Source organism: Odontesthes bonariensis, chromosome 15, assembly GCF_027942865.1.
Source record: "Odontesthes bonariensis isolate fOdoBon6 chromosome 15, fOdoBon6.hap1, whole genome shotgun sequence".
In the NCBI taxonomy this organism is placed as follows: Eukaryota; Metazoa; Chordata; class Actinopteri; order Atheriniformes; family Atherinopsidae; genus Odontesthes; species Odontesthes bonariensis.
The window spans coordinates 38,108,619-38,125,617 of NC_134520.1; the positions used below are offsets into that span (position 1 = coordinate 38,108,619).

The 16,999-nt window shown below is 47.2% G+C and overlaps 1 protein-coding gene across 1 annotated transcript; it reads right to left on the minus strand.

Annotated features, from left to right (window-relative positions):
• Positions 1-65: 65 nt before the first annotated feature.
• On the minus strand, positions 66-16,756 carry dbt (dihydrolipoamide branched chain transacylase E2). Its single transcript, XM_075486139.1, has 11 exons — positions 16,659-16,756; positions 10,763-10,895; positions 10,564-10,639; positions 9,317-9,498; positions 8,921-9,048; positions 7,944-8,196; positions 6,872-7,038; positions 6,713-6,790; positions 6,448-6,639; positions 6,278-6,349; positions 66-1,620 (listed from the first exon to the last, which is right to left on the minus strand). Exons 1-11 carry the CDS (start codon positions 16,701-16,703, stop codon positions 1,453-1,455), a joined length of 1,494 nt encoding a protein of 497 aa, XP_075342254.1. The 5' UTR covers positions 16,704-16,756; the 3' UTR covers positions 66-1,452.
• Between the last annotated feature and the right edge of the window lie 243 nt (positions 16,757-16,999).

A 16,999-nucleotide genomic window follows, 5' to 3' on the forward strand; every position in this document is an offset into this window, starting at 1 on the left:
ATCAGACGAGTTTAAACTGACCACGTGATCAGTGAACAGCGCGTTTAAAGGAACACACTCAGGACTGTGCACGTCAGTTTTATTGATATCATCTTCACACACACGCTCGTCATCATCAGAGAAACATGGAACACCAGCAGTTCTTACAGTTTCTGCGGCTACAACCAACACAAAGCAGGAAAAACAGGAGACAAACGCAGGTGGAACACGGCTGAGGCCATGTGCTCATTACCCAGCAGCCACCGGGGCACCGAAGGCATCCGGGAGGAAGATGGCCGCCATCTTCATCAGCTGGGGAGCCGAGGGCTTAACGGTCGGATTCAGGAACATTTGGGTTTTATGGCCCGATGGACTCTACGGGTCAGTTCCAGAACATAGGACAGAACCAGCTCATGATCAACCGGGTCTCACCTCCGGTCTGGACCTGGGTCAGGACCTGGTTCTGTGAGGATCCGGAGGATTCTTACTCAGCAGTTTGTAGGTCAGAACCAACAACACCGTTCAGGTCTTCAGGAACAGAACTCACACCAGCAGCAGCAGCCAGAACCAAAGTCCAAACACAAAACTCAGCCATCGGTGACCCGGTACAGACCGTCAGTTCTGGCTCAAACACAACCCGGTTCTGGTTCTGGTAGATCAACTTAAAAAAAACAGACCAGACCCAGTTCTGATTGGAGGAAAGAGTCGGGTCTGATCCAGCAGAGACGGACCGGTTCTGAATAATACGGACACATTCGATGGGGGACCGGTTCTGATCCAGAACCTTTACAAGCTGAACATGATGACCGCCCCACGGCACGCCCTGCTCGATGGTCCATTTCCCTCTAAGCGGCACCAGAATTTACGGAATAAACCTGCGACCCGAACACATTTAAAGGTGAGAAGCTGCCCCCTGCTGGCCGTGGGTGGGACCGCAGGTTTAAGGCACTTTGGACCCAACTGAGCTGGAAGGTTTCTGATGTGGTCCGAAACAAAGAGCCGGTCGGTTCTGGAGCCCTCTCGGATTTTATTTGAGACCGGATCAGACCGACACTTCCTGGTCCTCAGCCCCGTTTAACCCTTCAGAGACCCGATGACCCAGAAGATTAAAACGTCCCCCCCGAGTCAGAACCGAATAACGGATCTGCAGAGCCTCCAGAGTCGAGAAGAAGAAGAAGAAGGAAGAAGAAGAAGAGAAAATACTGTTTTGGGTCAGCCAGAATTTGAGAGATGACACACTTAAAATCCTTCACTCTGAATCTAAAGTTAAACAAAGCTACTCTGAGTGTCGTCATGGCAACGCTGTGACAGACAGGCTAACCCTTCCCCCCCAGCGCCCTGCTCAAAGGAATCAAGGAAGCGACGGGACACGAAGGCCTCAGACAGGAACAGGAAGTGAAGGCGGTGGGTGGGCGGGGCCGTGGGGTTAGTGTGGCGTCTGGTCCCCGCCGGGGCTGATGGGAAATGTTAAGTCTATTTCAGGTCCAGCACCATGCTGGCCGGGTTCTCCAGGTACTCCCGCCACAGGTTGGAGAAGCGGCACATGGTGGCGCCGTCGATGATGCGATGATCCGCCGACCAGCTGACGTTCATGATGTGAGCTCGGACCACCTGACCGCCGGCGTCGAACCGCGGCAACACCTGCGCACACAGGTGAGGCACGTTAGCAATAAACCTAAACATCTGTTGATCTGTTAGGATTAATTTTGTTTGTAAATCTTTGTTTAAACCGGACCTGAAGGAGAGAGCTGCCAGTCCTGTTTCTCATTGGGTCCAATGAGTTCAGAACTCCTGTTTCTCGTTGGGTCCAATGAGTTCAGAACTCCCGTTTCTCATTGGGTCCAATGAGTTCAGAACTCCTGTTTCTCGTTGGGTCCAATGAGTTCAGAACTCCTCTTTTTCATTGGGTCCAATGAGTTCAGAACTCCCGTTTCTCGTTGGGTCCAATGAGTTCAGATCTCCTGTTTCTCGTTGGGTCCAATGAGTTCAGATCTCCCGTTTCTCATTGGGTCCAATGAGTTCAGAACTCCTCTTTCTCATTGGGTCCAATGAGTTCAGAACTCCCGTTTCTCGTTGGGTCCAATGAGTTCAGATCTCCTGTTTCTCGTTGGGTCCAATGAGTTCAGATCTCCCGTTTCTCATTGGGTCCAATGAGTTCAGAACTCCCGTTTCTCATTGGGTCCAATGAGTTCAGAACTCCCGTTTCTCGTTGGGTCCAATGAGTTCAGATCTCCTGTTTCTCGTTGGGTCCAATGAGTTCAGAACTCCCGTTTCTCATTGGGTCCAATGAGTTCAGAACTCCCGTTTCTCGTTGGGTCCAATGAGTTCAGAACTCCTCTTTTTCATTGGGTCCAATGAGTTCAGATCTCCCGTTTCTCATTGGGTCCAATGAGTTCAGAACTCCCGTTTCTCATTGGGTCCAATGAGTTCAGAACTCCCGTTTCTCGTTGGGTCCAATGAGTTCAGATCTCCTGTTTCTCGTTGGGTCCAATGAGTTCAGAACTCCCGTTTCTCATTGGGTCCAATGAGTTCAGAACTCCCGTTTCTCGTTGGGTCCAATGAGTTCAGAACTCCTCTTTTTCATTGGGTCCAATGAGTTCAGAACTCCCGTTTCTCGTTGGGTCCAATGAGTTCAGAACTCCTGTTTCTCGTTGGGTCCAATGAGTTCAGAACTCCCGTTTCTCGTTGGGTCCAATGAGTTCAGAACTCCCGTTTCTCGTTGGGTCCAATGAGTTCAGAACTCCCGTTTCTCGTTGGGTCCAATGAGTTCAGAACTCCCGTTTCTCGTTGGGTCCAATGAGTTCAGAACTCCCGTTTCTCGTTGGGTCCAATGAGTTCAGAACTCCCGTTTCTCATTGGGTCCAATGAGTTCAGAACTCCTCTTTTTCATTGGGTCCAATGAGTTCAGATCTCCTGTTTCTCGTTGGGTCCAATGAGTTCAGAACTCCCGTTTCTCGTTGGGTCCAATGAGTTCAGAACTCCCGTTTCTCGTTGGGTCCAATGAGTTCAGATCTCCTGTTTCTCATTGGGTCCAATGAGTTCAGAACTCCCGTTTCTCGTTGGGTCCAATGAGTTCAGAACTCCTCTTTTTCATTGGGTCCAATGAGTTCAGATCTCCTGTTTCTCGTTGGGTCCAATGAGTTCAGATCTCCTGTTTCTCATTGGGTCCAATGAGTTCAGAACTCCTGTTTCTCGTTGGGTCCAATGAGTTCAGAACTCCCGTTTCTCATTGGGTCCAATGAGTTCAGAACTCCCGTTTCTCATTGGGTCCAATGAGTTCAGAACTCCCGTTTCTCATTGGGTCCAATGAGTTCAGAAGTCCCGTTTCTCATTGGGTCCAATGAGTTCAGAACTCCTGTTTCTCATTGGGTCCAATGAGTTCAGATCTCCTGTTTCTCATTGGGTCCAATGAGTTCAGAACTCCCGTTTCTCGTTGGGTCCAATGAGTTCAGAACTCCCGTTTCTCATTGGGTCCAATGAGTTCAGAACTCCTCTTTTTCATTGGGTCCAATGAGTTCAGATCTCCTGTTTCTCGTTGGGTCCAATGAGTTCAGAACTCCCGTTTCTCATTGGGTCCAATGAGTTCAGAACTCCTCTTTTTCATTGGGTCCAATGAGTTCAGATCTCCTGTTTCTCGTTGGGTCCAATGAGTTCAGAACTCCCGTTTCTCGTTGGGTCCAATGAGTTCAGAACTCCTGTTTCTCATTGGGTCCAATGAGTTCAGAACTCCCGTTTCTCATTGGGTCCAATGAGTTCAGAAGTCCCGTTTCTCATTGGGTCCAATGAGTTCAGAACTCCCGTTTCTCATTGGGTCCAATGAGTTCAGAAGTCCCGTTTCTCATTGGGTCCAATGAGTTCAGAACTCCTGTTTCTCATTGGGTCCAATGAGTTCAGAACTCCCGTTTCTCGTTGGGTCCAATGAGTTCAGAACTCCTCTTTTTCATTGGGTCCAATGAGTTCAGATCTCCTGTTTCTCGTTGGGTCCAATGAGTTCAGATCTCCTGTTTCTCATTGGGTCCAATGAGTTCAGAACTCCCGTTTCTCGTTGGGTCCAATGAGTTCAGAACTCCCGTTTCTCATTGGGTCCAATGAGTTCAGAACTCCTGTTTCTCATTGGGTCCAATGAGTTCAGAACTCCCGTTTCTCATTGGGTCCAATGAGTTCAGAAGTCCCGTTTCTCATTGGGTCCAATGAGTTCAGAAGTCCCGTTTCTCATTGGGTCCAATGAGTTCAGAACTCCCGTTTCTCATTGGGTCCAATGAGTTCAGATCTCCCGTTTCTCATTGGGTCCAATGAGTTCAGATCTCCTGTTTCTCGTTGGGTCCAATGAGTTCAGAACTCCCGTTTCTCATTGGGTCCAATGAGTTCAGAACTCCTCTTTTTCATTGGGTCCAATGAGTTCAGATCTCCTGTTTCTCATTGGGTCCAATGAGTTCAGAACTCCTCTTTTTCATTGGGTCCAATGAGTTCAGATCTCCTGTTTCTCGTTGGGTCCAATGAGTTCAGAAGTCCCGTTTCTCATTGGGTCCAATGAGTTCAGAACTCCTGTTTCTCATTGGGTCCAATGAGTTCAGAACTCCTCTTTTTCATTGGGTCCAATGAGTTCAGATCTCCTGTTTCTCGTTGGGTCCAATGAGTTCAGAACTCCCGTTTCTCATTGGGTCCAATGAGTTCAGAACTCCTCTTTTTCATTGGGTCCAATGAGTTCAGATCTCCTGTTTCTCGTTGGGTCCAATGAGTTCAGAACTCCCGTTTCTCGTTGGGTCCAATGAGTTCAGAACTCCCGTTTCTCGTTGGGTCCAATGAGTTCAGAACTCCCGTTTCTCGTTGGGTCCAATGAGTTCAGAACTCCTCTTTTTCATTGGGTCCAATGAGTTCAGATCTCCTGTTTCTCATTGGGTCCAATGAGTTCAGAACTCCTGTTTCTCGTTGGGTCCAATGAGTTCAGAACTCCCGTTTCTCATTGGGTCCAATGAGTTCAGAACTCCTGTTTCTCATTGGGTCCAATGAGTTCAGAACTCCCGTTTCTCATTGGGTCCAATGAGTTCAGAAGTCCCGTTTCTCATTGGGTCCAATGAGTTCAGAACTCCTGTTTCTCATTGGGTCCAATGAGTTCAGATCTCCTGTTTCTCATTGGGTCCAATGAGTTCAGAACTCCCGTTTCTCGTTGGGTCCAATGAGTTCAGAACTCCCGTTTCTCATTGGGTCCAATGAGTTCAGAAGTCCCGTTTCTCATTGGGTCCAATGAGTTCAGAACTCCCGTTTCTCATTGGGTCCAATGAGTTCAGATCTCCTGTTTCTCATTGGGTCCAATGAGTTCAGAACTCCCGTTTCTCGTTGGGTCCAATGAGTTCAGAACTCCCGTTTCTCGTTGGGTCCAATGAGTTCAGAACTCCCGTTTCTCATTGGGTCCAATGAGTTCAGAACTCCCGTTTCTCATTGGGTCCAATGAGTTCAGAACTCCCGTTTTTCATTGGGTCCAATGAGTTCAGAACTCCCGTTTCTCATTGGGTCCAATGAGTTCAGAACTCCCGTTTCTCATTGGGTCCAATGAGTTCAGAACTCCCGTTTCTCATTGGGTCCAATGAGTTCAGAAGTCCCGTTTCTCGTTGGGTCCAATGAGTTCAGAACTCCCGTTTCTCGTTGGGTCCAATGAGTTCAGATCTCCCGTTTCTCGTTGGGTCCAATGAGTTCAGAACTCCCGTTTCTCATTGGATCCAATGAGTTCAGAACTCCTCTTTTTCATTGGGTCCAATGAGTTCAGAACTCCTTTTTCTCATTGGGTCCAATGAGTTCAGAACTCCCGTTTCTCGTTGGGTCCAATGAGTTCAGAACTCCCGTTTCTCGTTGGGTCCAATGAGTTCAGATCTCCCGTTTCTCGTTGGGTCCAATGAGTTCAGAACTCCCGTTTCTCATTGGATCCAATGAGTTCAGAACTCCTCTTTTTCATTGGGTCCAATGAGTTCAGAACTCCTCTTTTTCATTGGGTCCAATGAGTTCAGAACTCCCGTTTCTCATTGGGTCCAATGAGTTCAGAACTCCTCTTTTTCGTTGGGTCCAATGAGTTCAGAACTCCCGTTTCTCATTGGGTCCAATGAGTTCAGAACTCCCGTTTCTCATTGGGTCCAATGAGTTCAGAACTCCTTTTTTTCGTTGGGTCCAATGAGTTCAGAACTCCTGTTTTTGGTTCAGGGTACAGAAACTTGTTTGCAGTAACTTGGGGTTGTTCTGTTTCTTGTTTTGGCCTCTGATGTTCCAGCCAACTGGACTGTAGGAGGAACCTGAGTTAGGAGCTCACCTGGATCTTTCCCAGTGCTCCGATGGCGACCTCTGGAGGAAGAATGACTGGTTTGGCGTACGTCCCTCCGATCTGGATAAAATCACAAACACAAACTCATCTCATTCACAGGAGACGGAGGCGGTGTAGCTCCACCTCCTTTGATAATCTCAATGAGTGGTGGGACTCACCGATCCGATGTTGGACAGCGTGAAGGTTCCCCCGGTCAGATCCGTGGTGCTCAGCTGGCCGGCAGAGCCCAGCGTCTGCAGGCGGTTCAACTCCTGGGCGACCTCGAACACGCTGAGCAGCTGAACGTTCTTCACGTTAGGAACCAGCAGACCCTGACTGGTGTCCATCGCCAGGCCGATGTTGTGAGACGCCTGCAGGACAGAGAGCGGTCTCATCATCACCTCCAGAACAGCAGCAGCCGGTCCTGCCAAACACTGAGCTCACCTTGTAGGTGATGTTCTGGCAGCCTTCGTCTAATGAAGCATTCAGGATGGGGAAGTGGAGGAGACCAAGGGAGGCGGCCTGAGGACCAGGGAAACCACACCGTTAGGTTCTGGCCCAGTTAAAACCAACGCAGCGTTGCCTCTCACCACTTGGCCTCACCTTGATGAAGAAGGGCATGTAGCTGAGCTTCACCCCTCGGCTCTCAGCGATGGACCTCAGTTCTGATCTCAGAGCCACCAGGCGGCTGAGGTCTACCTCGTCACAGTAGCCAAAGTGAGGGATCTTCAGCGCCGCGGTCATCGTCCTCACCATCGCTTTGTGGAAACCTGCACACACAGATGACCCTTAACCCCACAGGGACACTGAAACGCTGCAGAGTTCAGAGTCCTTAGTAGGGATGGGAATCAAAAACCGGTTCTTGTTGAGAACCGGTTCCCAGTGTTTCAATTCCTTGGAATCGTTTTGGCGATTTTGCAAACGATTCCCTTATCGATTCCAGTGGGCGCGAAGTCCAGCGCAGCCAGCAGCCAACAGTAAACATGGCGCCCAAGCGGTACAAACGCTCAAAGGTTTGGTTACACATCCCTAAAAAAGACGACAACAGGGCAACTTGCAAAGTGAATATTTCACCAAAGGGAGGAAATACTACCAACATGCAATAACTATGAATGAATGTCGCGTTTTCGATCCGCTCCGGACTAACGTTGGTGAATCTGAACCCAGCAACGTTAGCAACGTTAGCATGTCCTCGGCTAACACTGCAGGTAACTAACTAACTAACAAACACTGCCTATGATGTTAGCACCATTTGCCTCATTGTAAAAGCTGCTGTTAGTAACGGTTAAGGTTAAATGAATGCCTTCTCAGGCATTACATTTAGATGAAATCATGAGAGACAGAGCCTGACTGGCTCAGAGCCAGAGGCTGGTGGTACTACCCCCAGTTCACCTCTACCTCCAGCTTCTCCTTTCACCAGAGCAGGAAGAGTTCAATTACCCAGGCCAGGATAGACCAATGTGGACCTCACCGTTGTTGGGTTTGTGAGGTCACGACTCGTGTTACTTCTAAACTAAACAAAGTTGATGCTAATCGACCGGTTTGTTGTCCTTTTTCTCCAAATGAGAATCGATAAGGGAACCGACAAAGAACCGAATCGTTAAGCAGAATCGAAAATGGAATTGGAATCCTAAAAATCTTATCAATTCCCATCCCTAGTCCTCAGTGAACTCACCTTTGAGTGGCTCCGTCACATCCTTGCCGGTGAAGACCGGTTTGGGTGTGGCGGGTGGAGGTTTAGCTGCCGTCTGAGCGCCCACGGGTTTGGCAGCAGGAGCGGCAGCGGCGGGGGCCGGACCCGGAGTCTGGATCTCCTGGAACGGGGCCGGGGGCAAGATGGCTCCGGTCTGCTTGGCCAGGAAGTTCAGGATGTCCTCCTTCAGGATCCGTCCGTCTTTCCCTGTCCCCACCACCTCACTGAGTTTTATCTGAGAGGACACACCGGCCGAGACAGAAGCTACTTACAGGGACACCGAGGACACGGAAACCAGACTAGGGTTGCAGAACTCCCGGAATTTTCAAAGACGGAAACTTTCCGTGGGAATTTAAGGGAATTAACGGGAAGTTATGGGAATAAACTGGGAATTTTCAAAATTGAAGGTCGGCTCTTCTAGGGAACTTAAATATAGTTGAGGAAAGTATATTTTGGGCATAATCTTGACTAAAACAAACAGATGCCATTCCTCAATCACATGCACGGAGCACACTGCTTACTGCATGGCTACTGAGACCACGCCCCCTACTGGCACTGTGCACGCCTCCATCACGTGCAGAAGAATGAGGGGGGTTAGGGGATGGGTAATACTGAACCCAACACTCCTGTTTTTGTTCATCCACGAAACGAGTAATTAGAACGTGTTGTACTCCACTTACAAATAAATCTGTTGAAATATCTGTTGAAAACATTTTGTATGGATGTTTTCTTACGACTTCTGTTTATATTTATGCTTGGATATAATATATTCCCAGTTAGTTCTCTTAAATTCCCATTAGTTCCCTTAAATTCCCATTAGTTCCCATAATTCCCATGGAATGTTTCCAATATGGAATATATCCAAAATTCCCAAGCTTAACTTTCCCGAAATTTACCGGACATTTTCCGCCCCTTTGCAACCCAAAGTCTGACAGCAGACAGGCGGGAGGCAGACTCACGTTGTTCTCCATGGCGAGGCGCCGGACGGCGGGCGTAGCCTGGGTCTTCAGACCCTTGATTTCCTGGTGGGTGTGCTCCTCCCGGGCCATGGCCGGCGTCTCCACCACGTCCTCCTCCTGGATGACCTCTGAACGACAGTCAGACGTCAGCCTGATTCAGGTGACCTGGTTCAGGTGACCCGGCTCAGGTGACCCGGTTCGGGTGACCCGGTTCGGGTGACTTGGTTCGGGTGACCCGGCTCAGGTGACCCGGTTCGGGTGACCCGGTTCGGGTGACTTGGTTCAGGTGACCCGGCTCAGGTGACCCGGTTCGGGTGACCCGGTTCGGGTGACCCGGTTCAGGTTACCCGGTGTAGTTGCAGAACTACACAGTGAAACCAGATGCTGGAGACTCACCTGAGCGGGACTCCGTCTCGATGTCGACCAGCGGCGTGCCCACGAGCGCGGTGGCGTCCACATCGTAGTAGAGCTTCTTAATGACGCCGTCGTAGCGGCTGGTGATGGTGACGGATGCCTTGTCGCTCTGCACCTCGCAGATGCTGTCAAACTGAGACACTTTGTCGCCCTCCTTCACGTACCTGTGACAGGAAACACGCTAGCTTTAACGCTAGAAACACGCTAGCTTTAGCTCGCTATTCGGCTACGTTCACAAAGCAGAAACAAGGGGCAGAAATGGGATTTTTTTTGCCCATTTCAGACCCGTATCACAGTGAACAGTCGCGCCGCATTTCATCCGACTTCCAGGTGTGTGTGTCTATAGCCCCTTTCACACTGCCGAATAACCCGCGTTTAATCCGCGAATTTAGCGTGTCCGCTGTTCCTTTCACACTGACGACACGGGCTGCCGCGTCAACTCGACTCGCCTTTCGACCCGCGTCGGACCCTAGTCTTTTTGCCGAGCCGAGTTTGGTGTGAACGCAATCGACGCGGGTCGGACGTGGGCGTGACGTGAGGAGTTTAAAAGACAGAATGGACAGCTGATTCAGAACAACAGCGACAGGTGAGGACAAGTTTCACTCTGTTTTAGCCTACATCAAGTTGGAGACATTTTTTAATATGGCCAACTGGGGAGACAAGGAGGTCCGCGAGCTCCCCAGCCTCCGAGCAGAGGACGTTATTTACCGCCACATTTCGGGGACTATAGTGCTCTTGTATTCTCCGCATATGTTTTTCGGCGGCATCCCACGTTGTGACCATCCACACCCCGTAAAATAACATCTCCATGAACTGCATATACAATTGCAAAAATGAGTCTTCAAGGTGTATTTAGGCCTACCTCCGACGCATGGCTTGTGCCTACGTCATTGTACACGCCCAGCATTTTATGTGTTTCCTGTGACGCTCTGCCACTAGGCCACGCCCCCTGAACTCGGCTTCAGGCGACACGCGTCACCAACACGCCAAGCGTTCACATTGCTGACGCGGGTCAAAGGTGCAATTTGGACCCGCTAAGGTAGCGGGTCGCAGTGTGAAAGGGGCTTATGGTTCCAGGTGTGTGTGTCTGTGGTTCCAGGTGTGTGTGTCTGTGGTTCCAGGTGTGTGTGTCTGTGGTTCCAGGTGTGTGTGTCTGTGGTTCCAGGTGTGTGTGTCTGTGGTTCCAGGTGTGTGTGTCTGTGGTTCCAGGTGTGTGTGTTTCCACGTACCACTCCTTCACCGTCACCTCCATGATTCCCTCTCCGATGTCTGACAGTTTGAACTGGACGATGGGTCCTCGACACGCTGCCGAAAGCACAACGGTGACATCATTACTGTTTGATGACATCATTACCGTTTAATGACATCAGACCTAATGCACAACAGGTTTCATATCCACTGAACACCTGCCAGGTGGGCGGGGCTTACCGGTGGCGCTGTGCAGCGACCTGCTGCTGAACATCTGGAGGTTTCTGTCCCAGGTGAAGGCGAGCGGCTGCAGGGTTCTGTTGGACCTGAAGCTCTGGAGCCGGAAACATCGGCGGCGGTACTGTTGACTCAGCTGCCGGGGAGAGGACACAGAGGTCACACAGAGGTCAGAGGACAGACAGAGGTCAGAGGACAGACAGAGGTCACACAGAGGACACAGAGGACACAGAGGTCACACAGAGGTCAGAGGACAGACAGAGGTCAGAGGACAGACAGAGGTCACACAGAGGACACAGAGGACACAGAGGACACAGAGGTCACACAGAGGTCAGAGGACAGACAGAGGTCAGACAGAGGACACAGAGGTCACACAGAGGTCACACAGAGGTCAGAGGACAGACAGAGGTCACACAGAGGACACAGAGGACAGACAGAGGTCACACAGAGGACACAGAGGTCACACAGAGGTCAGAGGACAGACAGAGGTCAGACAGAGGACACAGAGGTCAGAGGACAGACAGAGGTCACACAGAGGACACAGAGGACACAGAGGACACAGAGGTCACACAGAGGTCAGAGGACAGACAGAGGTCACACAGAGGACAGACAGAGGTCACACAGAGGACAGACAGAGGTCACACAGAGGTCAGAGGACAGACAGAGGTCAGACAGAGGTCAGAGGACAGACAGAGGTCAGAGGTCACACAGAGGTCAGAGGACAGACAGAGGTCACACAGAGGACAGACAGAGGTCACACAGAGGTCAGAGGACAGACAGAGGTCACACAGAGGACAGACAGAGGTCACACAGAGGTCAGAGGACAGACAGAGGTCACACAGAGGTCAGAGGACAGACAGAGGTCACACAGAGGACAGACAGAGGTCAGAACCATCACCTGAACCCGTCTGTTCTGGTTGTTGACCCTGTAAGGCTTAAAACTCTCCTTTTTTTTTTTAATGCTGGTTCCCGCCGATGCGGCAGACGTAGGGCGTCCTTAACCTAACCGACCAATCATAGCGAACTGTGCGTCGTGACACTTTCTTACACGCCTCCATGTTGTGTTTGTAAAAACTTAGAAAACGCATGGACAGCCATGGCTGAAAGCCAAGCCGACGAGCTGGTGAAGAAGAGGAAATCCACCTCTGTAATTTGGAATTGGTTCGGGGTTTCTTCTACCCTAACCCACTGCTGCTGGTCCACATCAGGAATGGGAACAGCAGCAGCGGCACCATGCACAGCACATAGCGGCGCACGGGAGAAACTCACGGCCAGCAGCAGCACTCTGGGTCGGATGAGGAAACCGCTAGCTCGTAAGCTAACTACGGTGCAAGAGAAAAGGGATGCACCGCGACCGTGACAAACATTACACAGCTGGAAAGTATTCCTTTAGGGCGCTCTGGTGACGGCAGTGCGTGACTGTGGCTGCAGTAAATGAACATGCAGCGTTGCTCATCTGTTGCTAAATGGCATCATGAGGTGGAGTCAAGTCGTCATCAGAGGTTCGTTTTTCTGTTTCCGGTTGCTTCACTCTCACTGTGTCAGATGTCATTAATTAGATCATTATTTTTCATCTTGAATTGGGTTACAGTTGAATTACAATGTGTTCACTGCCAAATTCTTTCTTTTACTCCTTAGCTCTTCTGTGGTTCAGCATGTCGACTTAACTCTACTGTAATTGGTCTTTTTTTTTTGGATGGAAGATCGTGATAAAAAATCGAAATCGTGATTTTATGCAAAAAAATCGTGATACAACATTTTTCCCATATCGCCCACCCCTGCCCTGAAACATCCCATAGTTAAGCTGCTATAGGCCCAGCCTGCTGGGGGAGCTCCCATGATGCACCTCTCCATGAACATGTGACATCATTGTTGTCATTAACTTGTGTTTCTCTGGCTGTGTTCGAAACCGCATACTTCTCCTACTACTCCTACTAACTTTAACTTTTTTTAAGTTCCCGGATGCATACTAGATTCTCCTAAATGTTGGGTATGCATCATGAGGTTACTACTCATACTCAAACTACCCAAGATGCAACGTAACGTGACGTCGCCGATCGTCATTTCCTGTCAAAACGGCAGTTTCAAGCTAGCTACAACGAGGGTAGGTTCACTTCCTGTTTTCAAAACAAAAGCACCAATTGTATGGTAATGGCTTTCCCTGTGATAAAAGGCAACGGGTATTTTATTTTGTGAAAATAACAGGAAGTGCGTTAGCTCACTGCGGCTAGCTTTAGTAGCGCCGAATTCGTGGGAACAAAATGGTAAACAGCCGGTATTTTGTCAGGTTTTCAACACGTTGGGGATCTAAACGACTACTTTCTCTCCTGAAAATGTTTCAAATGTTGCTAAAGTTTACAGAGTTTAGAGCTTAAGAGAAATCAGCTTCAGGCCGGCTGATTTCGGCTCAGGCAGGAGCGAAATGCATTGTGGGTAAACTCTCTGCATACTGTCTGATCGAGAAGTATGTAGTATGTAGTATGTAAGTATGTAATATGCAGTATGTAGTATGCAGTATGCAGTATGTAGTATGTAATATGCAGTATGTAGTATGCAGTATGTAGTATGTAAGTATGTAAGTATGTAGTATGTAATATGCAGTATGCAGTATGCAGTATGTAGTATGTAGTATGTAATATGCAGTATGTAGTATGCAGTATGCAGTATGTAGTATGTAGTATGCAGTATGCAGTATGTAGTATGCAGTATGTAGTATGCAGTATGTAGTATGTAAGTATGTAAGTATGTAAGTATGCAGTATGTAAGTATGTAAGTATGCAGTATGTAAGTATGTAGTATGCAGTATGTAAGTATGTAGTATGCAGTATGTAGTATGCAGTATGTAAGTATGTAAGTATGCAGTATGCAGTATGTAGTATGTAGTATGTAGTATGCAGTATGTAAGTATGTAAGTATGCAGTATGTAGTATGTAGTATGCAGTATGTAGTATGCAGTATGTAGTATGTAAGTATGTAAGTATGCAGTATGCAGTATGTAGTATGTAAGTATGCAGTATGTAGTATGCAGTATGTAAGTATGTAAGTATGCAGTATGCAGTATGCAGTATGTAGTATGCAGTATGTAGTATGCAGTATGTAGTATGCAGTATGCAGTATGCAGTATGTAAGTATGTAGTATGTAGTATGCAGTATGTAGTATGCAGTATGCAGTTTGTAGTATGCAGTATGTAGTATGCAGTATGTAAGTATGTAGTATGTAGTATGCAGTATGTAGTATGCAGTATGCAGTATGTAAGTATGTAGTATGCAGTATGTAGTATGCAGTATGTAGTATGCAGTATGCAGTATGTAGTATGCAGTATGCAGTATGTAAGTATGTAGTATGCAGTATGTAGTATGCAGTATGCAGTATGCAGTATGTAGTATGCAGTATGTAGTATGCAGTATGCAGTATGTAGTATGCAGTATGTAGTATGCAGTATGTAGTATGCAGTATGTAGTATGTAGTATGCAGTATGCAGTATGTAAGTATGTAGTATGCAGTATGTAGTATGTAGTATGTAGTATGCAGTATGTAGTATGCAGTATGCAGTATGTAAGTATGTAGTATGCAGTATGTAGTATGCAGTATGTAGTATGTAGTATGTAGTATGCAGTATGTAGTATGCAGTATGTAAGTATGTAGTATGCAGTATGTAGTATGTAGTATGTAGTATGTAGTATGCAGTATGTAGTATGCAGTATGCAGTATGTAGTATGCAGTATGTAGTATGCAGTATGTAGTATGTAGTATGCAGTATGCAGTATGTAAGTATGTAGTATGCAGTATGCAGTATGCAGTATGTAGTATGCAGTATGTAAGTATGTAGTATGCAGTATGTAGTATGCAGTATGTAGTATGCAGTATGTAGTATGCAGTATGTAGTATGTAGTATGCAGTATGTAGTATGCAGTATGTAGTATGCAGTATGCAGTATGTAGTATGCAGTATGCAGTATGTAGTATGCAGTATGCAGTATGCAGTATGTAGTATGCAGTATGTAGTATGCAGTATGCAGTATGTAGTATGCAGTATGCAGTATGTAGTATGCAGTATGTAGTATGTAGTATGCAGTATGTAGTATGCAGTATGCAGTATGTAGTATGCAGTATGCAGTATGCAGTATGTAGTATGCAGTATGTAGTATGCAGTATGCAGTATGTAGTATGCAGTATGTAGTATGTAGTATGTAGTATGTAGTATGTAGTATGCAGTATGCAGTATGCAGTATGCAGTATGTAGTATGCAGTATGTAGTATGCAGTATGTAGTATGCAGTATGTAGTATGCAGTATGTAGTATGCAGTATGCAGTATGCAGTATGTAGTATGCAGTATGTAGTATGCAGTATGCAGTATGTAGTATGCAGTATGTAGTATGCAGTATGTAGTATGTAGTATGTAGTATGCAGTATGTAGTATGTAGTATGCAGTATGTAGTATGCAGTATGTAGTATGTAGTATGCAGTATGTAGTATGTAGTATGCAGTATGCAGTATGTAGTATGCAGTATGTAGTATGCAGTATGTAGTATGCAGTATGCAGTATGTAGTATGCAGTATGTAGTATGCAGTATGCAGTATGTAGTATGCAGTATGTAGTATGCAGTAGGCGTACTTGTTGTCCCCTCTTTCCTGTCCTCTCAGCCCCCAGCTGGTCCAGGCAGATGGTTCCTGGTTCTGGTTCTGATGGAGGTTTGGGGGGATTGGATCAGAGAGAAGTTTCTGTGTTTCCTGAGCTCGGAAACTGTTTTAATTGGTTCTTTATGAATTGGACTCATTTTAATTGAATTAAGTGGATTTGATTGGATTATACTACAATGCACTGAAGTGCATCTTTGAATCTTTGAAGCGCCCTGAGATGACACCTGATGGGATTTGGTCCTTTATAAATAAAACTGAACTGAATTAAACACACAGAACAGGCGAACTCGGTCTAATTAAAGTGTTCTATGACTTCTGTTCCCATTAAAGCTGAGACTGTAACCGTGGAAAGTTAAAGTATCTGTACACAGCATCACTACTTTAACTGACAGGATCTAAATGCTCGTTATGTTTCAGGTTCCTGTGCCGGTTCGGCTCCTTCACCGATTGGGCCACACTGACACGTGACCTCTCACAGGTGAGGCAGGTAACATTATTCATCTCATTATTTATTATTTATTTATTTCATTACTTCACTATGTGCAATAACCCGGTCATGTGCAATAATAATAATAATATAATAATAATAATAATAATAATTAGGTACTGAGCAGCATTGTAAATACTGTTTATTGTATATACTGAGATTTTCCTTCTCTTATATCTTATTTTTACACTGTTTATATGGGAAGGGTGTAATTTTGCTTTGTCTTTACTTTATCTTATTTTGTCTTATTGTCTTATTGTATTATATTTATTTTGCACTATTGTATTTCCGGACTTAATCCTTTTTTCTGTAAACGAGTGCACTGCAGAAAAAAGGAATTTCCCGCAAGGGATTAATAAAGTAATTCTGATTCTGATCCTCCGGTGCGGGCTTCTGTTTTCATTCTTCAAACTCTTTGTGACTGAAACAGGGGCAACAAGACCAAATAAAAAATAAATTAAAATGGGCCGAACCGCTGATGCTGGAGCTCTGAAACTAATGACAGACTTCCAGAACCGCCCGGACAGGAGATCCTACAGAACCGCGGAACGGAAACAACTGTCGGAGTGTTTGAACGGAGCTCTGACAGAGAGGTTAGCAGCTAGCCTGTTAGCATCAGAGTTAGCACAGCGGTTAACGATCATGTTAGCATCATCTTCACAGCGATGACGTCATGTTAGCATCTGCAGCAGTTAGCATCCGCAGCGGTGGCGCGCGGGCACAAAAGCAACGGCGGGCGCGTGTGAAGTTTAAATAAGTTTGTTTCTCACCAGCCGTCTGAACACACTGAAGGAGCTTCTGGTCACCGCCGCCATCTTTCCTCTGTGCAGCACGCCCCTCTCCGCGGCCAATCACCGCCGAGCTTCTTCTTCTATCATTCTGGCAGCTTTAACTCGGGATGGGCGTGAGGCTGCCACCACGTGGCCAACAGGTGAACAGCAGCAGGTCCAAAGAGAACGACTTGAGTTTGTCTGAGTTCAGAAGCAGAAAGTTCTGAGTCACCCTGAGGGCTGTTCCACGAAGCTGGAAGAGCACAAAGCCTGGCTTTTCTCCAACTACAACTCCTCATTCTCAATATGAGAATGAGGAGTTGTCGTCATAGTACAGAGCC

What these genes read in the sequence shown, in the direction of transcription:
- dbt (XM_075486139.1), bottom strand. Translation starts at nt 16,703, where the DNA reads ATGGCGGCGGTGACCAGAAGCTCCTTCAGTGTGTTCAGACGGCTG. An exon ending in GTCGCTGCACAGCGCCACCG is followed by an intron (nt 10,640 to 10,762) that starts GTAAGCCCCGCC and finishes TGCTTTCGGCAG; the next exon opens with CGTGTCGAGGACCCATCGTC. An exon ending in GAGGTGACGGTGAAGGAGTG is followed by an intron (nt 9,499 to 10,563) that starts GTACGTGGAAAC and finishes TTCCTGTCACAG; the next exon opens with GTACGTGAAGGAGGGCGACA.